The sequence below is a fragment of the Notamacropus eugenii genome, chromosome 4, assembly GCF_028372415.1.
Source record: "Notamacropus eugenii isolate mMacEug1 chromosome 4, mMacEug1.pri_v2, whole genome shotgun sequence".
NCBI lineage: Eukaryota > Metazoa > Chordata > Mammalia > Diprotodontia > Macropodidae > Notamacropus > Notamacropus eugenii.
In genome coordinates this window covers 36,289,127-36,302,994 of record NC_092875.1, presented here as the reverse complement: position 1 = coordinate 36,302,994, position 13,868 = coordinate 36,289,127, and the positions used below count along the sequence as shown (strand labels likewise).

General features: G+C 40.8%; 1 protein-coding gene and 1 long non-coding RNA gene across 3 annotated transcripts in view; one reads left to right on the top strand and one right to left on the bottom strand.

Moving 5' to 3' along the window:
* The window catches only part of LOC140499296 (uncharacterized), a 36,323-nt gene extending 32,683 nt beyond the window's left edge, over positions 1–3,640 (top strand). Inside the window, exon 3 of the long non-coding RNA XR_011965344.1 lies at positions 3,464–3,640. This is a non-coding gene — a long non-coding RNA (uncharacterized lncRNA). The remainder of the gene's footprint in view (positions 1–3,463) is intronic.
* P2RX7 (purinergic receptor P2X 7) overlaps positions 1–13,868 on the bottom strand; it is a 42,978-nt gene that overhangs the window by 19,180 nt on the left and 9,930 nt on the right. For both annotated transcript variants that reach the window (XM_072600502.1, XM_072600501.1), the window contains 5 exons: positions 8,751–8,823; positions 5,780–5,876; positions 3,882–3,962; positions 3,634–3,763; positions 1,108–1,244 (listed from right to left, as the gene is read on the bottom strand). In XM_072600502.1, coding sequence (XP_072456603.1) covers positions 1,108–1,244; positions 3,634–3,763; positions 3,882–3,962; positions 5,780–5,876; positions 8,751–8,823 — 518 coding nt within the window. The remainder of the gene's footprint in view (positions 1–1,107; positions 1,245–3,633; positions 3,764–3,881; positions 3,963–5,779; positions 5,877–8,750; positions 8,824–13,868) is intronic.

The following is a 13,868-nucleotide window of genomic DNA, read 5'->3' as shown; positions in this document are numbered from 1 at the left end:
ACTACCACCAGGTACATAGTAGGTCCTTAACACATACTTGTTGAATTGAATCGATTAGGATTGAGTAATGGGTATAACCTGTTTTTTTCCTAACTTGTAGGATTATTTTAAGAAGAATTTTGGGGGAAACCTTTCAGAAATCTCCATTTTCTCTTTGTATAAAGCTTAATTAGTGAAACACATGATCTAACAATTTATTCTAAGTGAAAATCAGGGGTATCCCTGTCTCCGTTTCCCAGAGAACTCAGCATCACCCTAGGAGCTAATGTCGTCAGGCTTAGTTTGGGGACTCAAAGGATATTTACTAACATGTAACTGACAGACTGCTCCTTATGGTTTCCCAGTCTAGCTTCTGCTGACAGGCAGTGTCTAATCATGTTCATTTTTCCTGTAATGATCAAAAAGTATTTAGCCAGAAGATGCAGCATTAAACACACACACACACACACACACACACACACACACACCCCGCCAATTCACTAAGTGTCAAAAAAGTTTACAAAACCTTCCTCCTTATTTTGGTGTTTTGAATTACAAGATTTAGTGCTGGAAGGGACCTTAGAGTGATTGGTGACTCACTCATTTAGCAAGCATTTATTAAGTGGTAATCTCCTGGCATGTAATTTATGTAGAGAGATATTCGGGTAGGTAGCCAGGTGGCGCCATAGTGCAGAAAATGCCAGGCTTGGAGTAAGGAAAACTCATCTTCCTGAGTTCAAATCTGACTTCAGATACGTACTAGCTGTGTGATCTGGGGCAAGTCACTGTACCCTATTTGCCTCAGTTTTCTCATAAGTAAAATGATCTAGAAAAGGAAATGGCAAAACACTCCAGTATCATTGCCAAGAAAACCGCGATGGAGTCATGAAGAATCGAACACAACTGAAACAACTAAACAACAATAACAAAAAGTAGGTAGATAGACAGACAGACAGACAGACAGATGGATAGATGGATGGATGGATGGATGGATGGATGGATGGATGGATGGATGGACGGACAGACAGACAGAAACAGATAGGCATTTACTAAGTATTTGCTATGAGCCAGGCACCATGCTAAGGAAAGTCAACCACTTGTTATTACTGACTTCTTATAGTGCTTTACCTGAAGTTGTAGCCAGGATATAAGGATTCAATGGTGGTTCTGTCATCAAGACGACGGAAACTATACTTTGGACGACAAGAATGGAACCATGGGTCTAAGTTGCAGTTCCAGTAGATCTCAATGCCCATAATTCCACCCTGGAAATATGAAACATGAGATAATGTTAAATACTTCAGGGTAAAGGTTTTACTTCACTGACATCAGTGCTAGGACAAAACTTCAGCCAAGTTGGTCTACACTCTCCCACAATGGCCTCAAGGTTTCCTACTACCCAGATCTCTGCTCTCTTCTTGAAGCATCTTCCATCTTGTTCTCTGACTAGCCAAATTCTAGCCATCCTTCCAGACCCACCCCAAAGCTCCATGAGTTCTCTCCCCAAGAAACATAGTCCCAAGTGACCCTCTCCCTCCACAAGCACTTACTATTCACTCCATTTAATATTGTTTGTTGCTATTCAGTATCATTAATGATCTTTCTTATTTGTGTATTTTCCATGTCTTCAACTCAAGTCTAAGACCTCTGAGGACAGAAAGCATATTTTATTCTGCACAGTTGGCGTTCAATACAACTAGATGAAGGTTCACTGGAAATATTGTTATGCGGATTCTTTTTGTGGTAGAGAGTGGATTAGGTGACCTCTAAGGTTCCCTCCAACTCTGAGATTCTATGTTTCTGTGATTATATGTTTTCTGATTGACACATTACTTGAAGGTTAAAATACAAGACTTCTCAGATGTAGGGTAGTTTAAGCAAAGTGAATTAAACCTCCAGAGCTAATCACTGGGACATCTAGGTGGCTCAATGTAGAGAGTATGTGAGCCTGGAGACAGGAAGATTTATCTTCCTGAGTTCAAATATAGCCTCAGAAACTTACTAGCTGTGTGACCCTGGGCAAGTCACTTAACCTTGTTTGCCTCAGTTTCCTCATCTATAAAATGAGCTGGAGAAGGAAATGGCAAACCACTCCAATACCTCTGCCAAGAAAACCCCAAATGGGGTTGTGAAGAATTGGACAGGACTGAAAAACAATTGAATAACAACAAAAACTGGTCATCATTTAGAAAGAAAGCACATGAGGTTCTTATCACATTAGTGAATATCACATTATCATATTAGAGGATAATTTTGTTCAGCCTTGCAGGACTCTTCCTGACCCCATTTGGAGTTTTCTTGGGAAAGTTACCGGAGTGATTTGACATTTCCTTCTCCATCTCATTCTATAGATGAGGAAATTGAGGCAGACGGGGTAAAGTGACATGCCCAAGGTTACCCAGCTAGTAAGTGTTTGAGGACAAATTTGAACTCAGGTCTTCCTGATTCCAGGCCCAGGGATCTATCCACTGCACCACCTAACTACAAAGAATTACAGCTGAACCCAAAGGAAGATACCAGCCCCATAAAGCAATCAATAAGTATTTATTAAGCACCTACTATGTGACAAACATCTATTCTAAGTGCTGGGGATATAAGACCAAAGGTCAAATAGTCTGTCCCACCGAAGAGTTGATGTTCTAATATATCCTAATTCTGGGGAAACTATCATTCTCTAAATCCCTTAGTTTGTGTATTACAAAGACAGAATGATGCTCAGCCTTAAGAATGAATGGATGGATGAATGGATGGGTAGACAAATGAATGGATGGATGGATAGATGAAGAATATTACTTTTAAGAGCTTATTATGTGCCATATTCTTCATAAAGTCTGATTGTCCCAATTGCTAGTGGCCTCCCTCCCAAACGACCTTGTTTTTAACTATTTTGTGTGTGTATATATGTATTCACTTTACATTTTTTATACCATATATTTTTACATGCTCTCATTATAATGGAACCTCCTGATGAGTTGGGATTGTTTCATTCTTTGTACTCATCTCCCCAATTCCTAGTATAGTGTCTGGCATTTAATACGCATTTAATAAATCTATTTGTCCATTGATTGACAGCAGGCAAGCATGATTCTAGGATCTGAGGATATCAGTACAAAAATTGAGGTAGTTCTTGTGCTCAAGAAGCTTACATTCTAATAGAGAGACAACTTATAGAGGAGAGTGATATATAATTCCATGTCCTCAATTCTCCTCCTAGTCATTAGGTTTAGGAGGATTGCCCCTACCTCTATGTGGATAATTAAATTAGCTTTGCAAACCTTAAAGCACTATAAATGCTATTTATAATGATGATGATGGATGATGTAACCTGGGTTTTGCACATAGCATGGTACCATTTTTCTCTTTCCCAAGGAAGAGTCTTATAAAAATTTTCCAGGCTTGAAGCCCAGGTTAGATTATTTTATTCATTAGACCTTTGCCTAATGACAGGTGGAATAACTTGCATTATTTCTCATTCTCTTGAAAGGAGGAAGCAGTAGTGACTGGAGCTACCAAAGAGTAACTGATGACATGGCGCCTCATGGACATCTTTGGTCTTCATGGTAGTGTTCACCTTACATTACTTTAAACTCAAACACTTTGAGAAATCACAGGCATGGGTACTCTTCTTTGCAAAAAACAATTAGCTTTGCTCACCTGCACAGCCACATCAGAAAAATTTTCCCCTACTTCTTGGAAGATATCTCCCAGCCGGAAGATTGGACACTGCGGATTCCGAGTCTTATGAAATGTACAAGTAATATTGACTCCTGGTAAAATGTTTCTTCTGCAAAAAAAAAAAGGAATTCTATTTTTAGAAGAAGGAAAATAAAACAATTTTCATTAAGACGTGTTCACCTCATTTTGGGGGGGGGGGTGCTGAGTCAGGAACTTCGAACACTTACGTGGTATAGTTGTGGCCTGGGAAATCAATGTTGTTCTTAATGAGCACAGTGAAGTTTTCAGCACTAATTAGAAGAGCTGGCCTGGGAGGAAGAAATAGAATGAGTGGTAAATGACCATGGCCTAGCTCCAAATCTCAAAACCTTTGACAACATCAGGAAAGATTTATTAAAGCAATTACTATCAGGAAGGTACCATGACAGCTGAGAAAAAAGGTTAATGAGATGGTCCCAGTGTAATAAGGGGATCTGACAAACACAGAAAGAACTATAATAAAAAAATAAATCTTTGGAAAATCTGTAAGTGTGAAACAAGTGGTTTATGGGATTCAAAGATAAGAAGGGTCATCATGGATTGGGGGTGTGGGGGATGGTGAAGGGCATATACCTCAAGAAGCTCAAGGTCTGCAAAGAAGATAGCTAGAATTGCATCACTGGATCATGAGTTTAGAACTAGAAGGCATCTCAGAAGCCATCTAGTACAATATTTTCACTTTACAGTTGAAGAAACTGAGACTCAGGGTAGAGGATAGAGAATATCTCTAAGATATTCTCTATCCTCTACCCTCTCCCAGCCCCCAGGGTGAAAAACCAATTTCCCTTTCAGGGACAGGGTTCCAGCTCTACAGATGTTTGTCCCCTAGACTCTTGCAGAATTGTAGAGCTCAGTCTTTTAGGGACCACCAGGGAATGGTATGACCAATTTTTCTTGAGCCAAAGCTGACCAACCCTTCCAATTCAAAAAAAGAAAACAGGCTTCACACTTAGTGAAGCAATACAATGTGTCAACTTGTCTTTAAGGTTAGTCTCTCATTATCTGTCCTTAGCATTCTGTAATCCTGGGTTTCTTGGATTGGGGATTGAAGAGGATCAGACACCAACTCCCCTACCTCTGTCTTCCCAGATGTTTTCCCCAGGGTGTCTACCTAATGAAATCTTCTCTACCCCTTCCCCCACCACCATTGTACAGGTATGAGTGAGTAAACTCCCTGTCTATTAGTTATTCTGTATTCCTTTGACATGACTATTTCTTAATAATTGAATATAGAGCCTTTGATCTACTTTTTCGTTGTGGTCTCAGATACCTAGAGAGCTGATGATGGAGGAAATAGGTAGTCCTGTTGATTTGACTAAAGGTCCCCAGAGCTAGAAGTGATGGGGGGAGGGGGAGGGGTATTTATCCTCATCCCTCATCGATATTAGAGAATATTTTTTTCTTAAATTCTTCTAAAGTCAGACCTCAGTTTTTTCCCCCTCTCTCACCACTGAATGCTAAAGATACTGATGTCCAAACTGCTTGCAAGACCAGCTGCAGTGCCAGGATGTGTGTTCCCAGAGGGCAAAGGGTGCTAAGACATCATAGATTCAAACCTTTGGATCCATAGAATCCAACTCTCACATTTTACAAATGAGGAAACTGAGACTCACAAGAGTTTGATGACTTACCCAGGGTCACATGACTACTAAGTGTGAAGCAGGATGTGAATCTGGGTCTTCATGATTCTAGGTCTAGTGTTTTACCTATTTCACCCCACTGGCTCTACCTTTCTTGGGCTCTACCTTTTGTGTTAAGCAGATCCTGTGTAGAAATTAGCTGTGTCTCTATGTTAGGTCTAGACTATAGATTAACTGCCTACCTGCTGATGCAGTTTGACTTGATCGCACAAAAATAGCCTTAGGTTCTATTTTGTTACTGCAGGCACAGATTCAAGTGACTAGTTGATCCATCCATTCATTCATTTATTTGTTCATTCAACAAACTGATTAAATGCCTCCTATGCACAGAATAGAATTAGAGAATCCCCAGAGTTAAAAGGGACCATCTACAACAACATGTATTTTACAATTCACCTTTGTTAAGATACTGGGGAAGTTGGAAACAGATAACACCTCTTACTTACCGAGGAGCATCTCTTTCTGGTTCTACCGGACACCAGGCAGAGACCTCACAGGTCTTTTGGGTTGCACTGTACTGCACGCACTTTCCTGTCTGAATCCCTGCAGGAATCATATATTCTTAGAGATGCAAAGGACCTCTTCAATATCATGCAACCCAACTCCCCTGCCTCAAACTGAGACATGACTAAGCCATTGAGGAAATCATCTCTCTAGATTCCCCATTAAGCCCAAACAGAAACTTACATCAACTAACCCAAGGAAGACCCAAAGAATTCTTTTTCATGGAGCAGTAGAAGCATCAAAAGGATGAAAGTGTGTCTTGGTTCTCCTCCTACCTAGATGCCCAGTCCTATTCTGTCTACTTTGCTGGACACATCCCATGTGGATGTACTCATGAGTGTACTCAAAAGCTCTGTCCCCGGCCCTTCTCTCTATACCCTGTCTTTCATGATCTCAACTGTTCCATGGGTTCAATGGCCATCTCTACACAGATAACCCCAAAGCTATATACCCGCTCTAGACTTCATCCTGAGCTATAGTCCTGTATCATCAAACACCTATTAGGCATTTCCACCTGGAGGTTCCATAGGCATATAAAGAAATAGAACTCATTGTCTACACACACACACACACACACACACACACACACACACACACACATGCCCAAACCTGGCACTTTCCAAATTTCTTTTGGCACCACCATCCTTCCATTCACACAGGAGAAGCATTGTCCCAACTTGTATGAAGAGAACTACCTTTGATTAGCGTCAAGAAAATCCAAAGAAAGATGAGTATCTAGATGGAGAGACTGGCCAATAGTTTCAGCTGCTACAGAGAGATCATTGGGATGAGAATTGCACAAATGATATCATTAGTAACCTTGGACAGAGAAGCCTCAACTGAGTCTTGGACTTGGAAGCCAGAATGCAAGGTACTGAGAAGTGAGAGGTAAGAAAGTGGAGGCAGTGAGTGTAGACAGCTTCTCCTTGTGTTTAACTGGGGAAAAGGAGTACATCATAAGATGAGGGAAAAGCAAGGTGAAGTGAAGGTTTCTCAAGGATGGAGAAGATTAGGGCATGATTCAAGTCATCAGAGAAGGAACCAGGAAATAAAGAGAGATTAAAGATTAGGCAGAGATAGTAGATGATTGTGAGGGCGATCTGCCATAGGAAATGTGATAGGTTCAAGGGCCAAGTAGAGGGGTTGGTGTTGGCAAGAAGGGTCATCTCTTCATCAGAGTCTGAAACAGAGAAGAACGGAGAGGGGATAATGAGGTGATTCAAAGTGTGGACTTGGCAGGAAAAAGAGCTGAAGTCAGGGAGACAAATTAGGAGTCAATTGCCTATAGTCAGGTCTGATGACATCACTACCTTGTTCACAAAGGTCCAGTGACTCTCTGTTGGCTCTAGGAAAACATACAGGCTTCTCTTTCTGACATTTAAAGCTCATTAATGGGCTGACTCCAGGCGACTTCTCCAAGCTTATTATATATCACTCTACTTCTACATTTCAACCAAATTGTTTTACATGCTCCTTGGCATGTCTTAGGTGCTTAATACATACTTACTGATTGATAGATGACGTTGCATCTCCTATCTCCATACCTTAGCATATATCATCCCACCATGCCCAGAATACCTCCCTCCTTTAGAATCCCTAGCTTGCTTGCTTTCCTTCTTTCTTTTTTAGTTTTGTGCAAATGTGGAGTCTTTGCATTTTTAGTAACATTTTCTTCTCACATGGTTTACATCCATTTATAATAATCTACATAATTGAAACAACACAGACAAAAATATATATATCTGAGCCACGTTTTATACTTGAACCTCTAGGTGATAATAATATCTCTCTACCGCCATTACCCTATATCTACTTTGAATATATATATATATGTATATATACATATACATATATAAATACATATACATATATTTTTTCTTACATGGGCACATATTTTATTCAATAGAATTTAAGCTCCTAGAGGGCAGTGACTTCAATAAACAAAACGCCCAATAGTCCCTGCCCTCAAGGAGCTTAGCTCGATAGTATTTGCTTTAACAATAACTTAAGAATTTAACAAATTGGGGGCAGAGCCAAGATGGCAGAGTAGAAAGATGCACCTACTCTAACTCTTCCTCCATAGTCCATAAAATACCTGTAAAAAACTCTAAACAAATTCTAGAGCAGCAGAAACCACAAACGACAGAGTAAAAGAGATTTCCAGCCCAAGGTAGCCTGGAAGGCTGACAAGAAAGGTCTGTAGCATGGGTCGTGGAGCAGAGTGCAGCCCACAGAGCCCAGCCTGGCCTTGGCCTCCCAGCACTGGCAGGAACAAGACTGGAACAGGCCTTGGGGGTGGAATTCCCAGCAGCAGCAGCAGCAGTTCTCAGATCCCTCAACCCACAAACGCCAAAGATAGCTTCAAAGGTCATTGAGAAAATTTTTCACCTAGATGAGAAGGGAGGAGGGCCCTCCCCTAGCCCCAGCCCCAGGTAGCAGTGGCAGCAGTAGGGTCCATTTTTGGAGCCCATGGCCTAAAGCCCCTGGGGGAATTGAGCCAGTGATCTGAGTCTCAGCCCTGAGTGGTGGCCAGGGGGTGAGGAAGAGTGCTGGCTGGTGTGGTGGAGCTGGTGGAGGCTCTGGAAAGGGAATTCTACTTGCACATCCTGTGCAGAAAAGCTTTGGTAGCTCTCAGACCAGAGCAAAGGAAAGGGCTGTATCCTCATGGAATATCTTTTCAACGTCCTGAATGTCCTTCCTTGGCTATGGCTAAGTAAACCTTTTGTTAATTGCTAAATGTTCTATAAGCATCTCATTTCATTCCAATATTTAACCTAAATTACCAGGGCACTAGTTTGAATTGGGCTGCTCTTAAAACATTTGTATAATTAGGAAGGGAAGAGAGAGTGTTGGCTTCTACCCCAGACCTCAGCTTTCCATCACCCAGTCTTAGGAACTTGAAAGAACACATACCTTTGCTCAGTGTGTCCTTCCTTCCTTTTTTACACCCCTGGTCAGTGGAACAGAGAGTCTTTCGGGTGGGGTACTGCAGAGAAAAGGACAGAACAAAATGAAGTAAACAACCATGCTGAATTTAGAAAGTCACAATATACCACCTAGCAGCTACATAACCTTCTTGGGGATTTGTGGGGAAGGCAGAATCCTTTTATCTCTCAGTTTCCTCATCTGTTAAATGGGGATAGTTTTATAGAATCTCAGAGATGAAAGAATGCTCAGAAGTGAGCCAGGTCAACTTGTACCCAATTAGAAATTGTAACCAGATATTTTTTGTAAGTTTTAAAATGATAGGGATATAAGAGCTATTATTACTTTTAAAAAAAAAAGGATGTCAGTCACCACAGGACTTTATTCAGTGATAACCAGAGGGAAACCATTCAGTAGAGAAGAGGAGGCAGATCTAAATATCCCACTGGCTTGAGGACTGAACAAGAGAGAGTGGATCAAAGACTGAGCATCTCAGTTGGAAGAATCAGCAGGAGATGCAGGTAGGACATGAGCCAGCCTCCTTAGTTGGCCTGAGATAATGAGGTCAGAACTGAGCTCTGTCCAGCAGAATGGGGGGAAGAAACATATCATTGTTGTTTAGTCATGTCCTTCTCTTCGTGACCTCATTGGAGTTTTCTTGGCAGAGATACTGGGATATTTTGCCATTTTCTCCTCTGACTCATCGTACAGATGAGGAAACTGAGACCATCAGGGTAGAGTGACTTGCCTAGGATCACACAACTAGGAAGTGTCTGAAGCTGGATTTGACCTTCTGACTTCAAGGCTGGCTCTCTATCCATCGTGCCATCTAGCTGCCCTCAAGGGCAGCCAGAGAGACATGCAAATGAGTTATTCACTCTTAATTCAAAGAGGTTTCTGGGAAGGGTAGGACTTGTGAAAGGACTTGCTCACTTGTGAAAATTAATGTTTTTTGCTCTCCTCTTCCTGCTATGAGGGCCGAGCAATGACATGCTCATTTCCATGTGCCTTACCTTAACACAAATCTGTTAGAATGAACTAGATTTGAGTCTATATTTTGTGATTTTTCTGTAGAAAATTGGCACGATGGAAACAGTACTAGAATGTGAGTCAGAAGATCTGGGTTTGAATTCTAGCTCTGCCACTTGTCACCATCCACATTCCTGATCTGTAAAATGAGGAAGTTGGATGAGATGACTTTTAAAGTCTCTGTCAGTTCAGAATCAACAAACCCACAACCTGGGACCTTGGGTAAGTCATATAACTTCTCTAAGGTTTCTGTTTCCTCATCTGTAAAGTACAGGGGATGGAATGCAAGCTTGCTGTGAGTATGGGATTTTTTCATTCTTTCTACTTCTATATCTAGTGCCAGGAACAATACGTTTGTTGATTGACTAATTGATTGACCAAATGACCAAACTGACCACTTGAGTTTTCTTCCAGAAGTCTCAGTATATATCTAAGTCCCCTTTGCCATGGTCCACCAAAATGGGCTCAGGGAAAGCAAGCTTATTTCAACAGTAACCTGAGCAAAGTTTATTGAGGAAAGTAAATTTACTCCATGGTGCATTCAAAAAGAAATTCTAAGAAGATTCGCCAACTTTAAAACTAGTGCCAAGAAATGATAGGATCAAAGATTTGGAGCTAGAAGGGACTTTGGAAGTCCCATTTCACTGATGAGGAAAATCAGCTCCTGTGGGGCTAAATGATTGGCCTAAAGTTAGTAAGTAGCCAAGCCAGAGTTTGAATCCAAGTCCTGCGACTAAATTCCTTGCTCTTAACTCTGCACCACACATTTCTTCACTGCATGGTATTTTAGACTATCTGACATATTTTTCCTCTTCTATTTTAACATGCAGTTGAGAATTGGCTCACTAGGTTGTCCTGAAAGTCTTAGTGAAGTTTTAAATTTTACTAAGCTTTAGCTATTAAAGCTTAAATCTGCACTAACAGCACTAAGACTTTTAGAAGACCCTACAAATGAAGAGATTGTGTAGTTAGGGGAGAAGAGTTGACAACCTGGATTAATAAACTCATGGAATCCTAGATCTAGAGTAGGAAGGGACTCAGAGGTCACTGAGTCCAGTCCCTTACTAATGAGGAAACAGAGGCCCAGAGAGAGTAAAGGGACTTTTCCAAGGTCACATAAACAGTAAGTGACAGAGACAGGTTTCAAAACTAAGTAATTGGAGATGATGAGCAAGTGGATTTCAGAAAAACCTGGAAAGACTTATATGAAATGATCCCAAGTGAAATGAGCAGAACCAGGAGAACATTGTATTCAGTAATGGCAACATTGTATGATGGTCAACTGTGAATGACGTAGCTCTCCATGGAAAATGTAACCACCTCCAGAGAAAGAATTGATGGTCTCTGAAGCATACTATTTTCACTTTATTTTTTTGTGAACATTTTTTCCCTTTTGGTCCCTTTGCATACACACACACACACACACACACGTCCTATATCAAATTGCTTACCACTTTAGAAAGAGGGGAGGGGAGGGAGAAAAATTTGGAGCTCAAAATTCCGTAAGAATGAATGTTAAAATTTTCTTTCCATGTAATTGGAAAAAATAAAACATTATAAAAGATAGATGGACAAAAAAAATCCAACAAAACTAGATCCTTGAAATCTAAATCCCAGACCCTTTCTGATACCAACCCTGCCTCTAATTTTTTGCTTGATCTTGGACTTAGACCCTCTGTGCCTCAATTCTCGCTTATATAAAATTGGGAATATCATGCCTGCCTCAAATAGTTGGTAGGAGATTCAAAGGAAATTATGCAGGGTTTGTAAAAATCATTTATAAAAGAATTTATCTACAGAAGGGACTATTACATTTTCTGCTGGTGATAAGAAGTGGAGTGTGGGTCACCACACCAACAGAAAATAAATTCCAGCTTGTGAAAAGTACAGTTGCCATGTAGGACCAATGGGGAATGCTTCACAGTCCTTGGTGTTTCTGAGTTTAGCAATGTCTTTCTCCAGGCTCTCCGAGGTCCAGAATTATTCACTGTGCTTAACAAAAATATTCTCCTCCTTTGTAGACTGACTCCTAAGCTTCTATTACTTAAACAGTGTCTTGGCAAATCAGTGCACATGAAGGAGAAATACACTTTTCTTGCCAAAAAGAGAAATGGAGCCCAAAAAGAGCCATGTGGCCTGGAATCAGCTTAGCTTGGCTTCAAAGCTGGAAGAGTCTCTGCTGGGAATTGGAGGGAGGCAGGAAGTAACTGCCCACTTCATCAGGAAGGTGGGGGCGTGAAACATGGAGAAAAGAAACAGTGAGCCAAGAGGAGTGACTGTACCAAGGTAGGTGAGTCAAGGGAATGTCAGTTTGGCTGTGGGTTTGGAGAAAACTGGTGCTTGGAGCTGCCACTGGATTAGGAAACACAGCCCACATGACTAGAGGGAGTACCTGCATTCATATTCATGGTGGTTAATAGCTAGCATTTACATAGAATTTGGGAGGCAGCTAGGTGGGACAGTGGATAAAGTAGGGGTGGGGGGCTCATCTTTCTGAGTTCAAATTCAGCCTCAAACACTTGCTAGTTGTGTGACCCTGGGCAAGTCACTTCACCTTGTCTGCCTCAGTTTCTTCATCTGTAAAATGAGCTGGAGAAGGAAATGGCAAACCACTCCAGTATCTTTGCTAAGAAAACCTCAAATGGGTCAAGGAGAGTCAGACACAAGTGAAATAACTTAATGACAACACATAGCACTTTAAGACTGGTAAATTGCTTTATGTATATTATCTCAGTAAACCCTAGCAAACAGGAGCTGATGTTTGATAAGAAACCAACTCCCCCTGCCTTCCCCAAATGTCTTTCATTGTCGCAGTATCAAGATCAGTCTTCTTTCAGTTTTAAATACATGAGTATTTAAAACTGGAAGAGGACATCAAGTTCAACCCCCTCATTTTACAGGTGAGGAAACTGAGGCATGGAAAGGTTAAGCATTCTATCCAAAGCCAAATAACTAGTATGGTATCTGAGGCAGGATTCAAACCTAGGTCTTCTTCATTCTAAATTCAGCCTTCTATCCACTGGGCCACAAAGAGTTCTTTGGATTGAGGCATTATTTCCAGAAGATTACTGTTAAAATTCACTTACATTAAAATGCTAGTCATCTCCAGCTAGAGAACTGATTGTCTCAGAGTGCAGATTGAAGCATATTTTTATTATCTGTCTTTATTTTCCTTGCCTTTAAAAAAAACATGGCTAACATGGAAAAATATGTATTGCATGACTTCAAATATATAATGGATATCACATTTCCTGCCTTTGAAATAGATGAAATGAAATAGAGAAAACTGGAAACTGAAACTAAAACCATTTTTTTTAGCTTCCCTTACATTGCCTATGATGAGGAGGGCATGGGGAGAGAGAACATTAGTGTGGATTAGTGAGTGTATTGTATTAGAATCCTATATTGACTATTTGTGCCTGACCTGTGGTAGAGCATTCTGAGCTTGTGCTAGTCTGATCAGCCACAGTCGGACACACTGTACCTTGACACCAACATCGTGATGCTGTTTCAGTCCTCTTTGAGAATGAAAGACAACAACCAACCCTGTTAAAATCCTAGATTGTTACAACTAGAATTTATTAACTTGTACAGCACAAATCAGGGTTGACAATCACCCGTAACATCACTCAAAAAACCACATGAAGAAGGTGGGGTGAGTCTTATTATACCCATTTTAAACATGAAGACTGAGGCTTTGAGTGGCTGCAACTACCCATCATGTACTCTCTGTTCTAGCCAAACTGGCCCACTCCCTGTGTCTCCCTTGCCTCATCATTTCCTTGCCTGGAATGCAAATCTTTCTCACCTCCATCTCTTAACATTCTTCCCTTCAAGGCTCAATCCAAGTGCCACTCCTATAGGAAGCCAATTCTGGTCTCCTAGCTGCTAATACCTCTCCTTAGAAATGATTTTCTGTCTTCTTTTTATATTTTTTAAATTTAATTTTCTGCATATATGTCATTTCCCCACAGGAGAATATAAATAAGCAGACTGTGCTTCATGTAGAGGTTGGGCACTTTGCATCTCCAGTCATGGATGCTCTGGGTCCTTAGGAACATTTCTTAATGTGGCCCC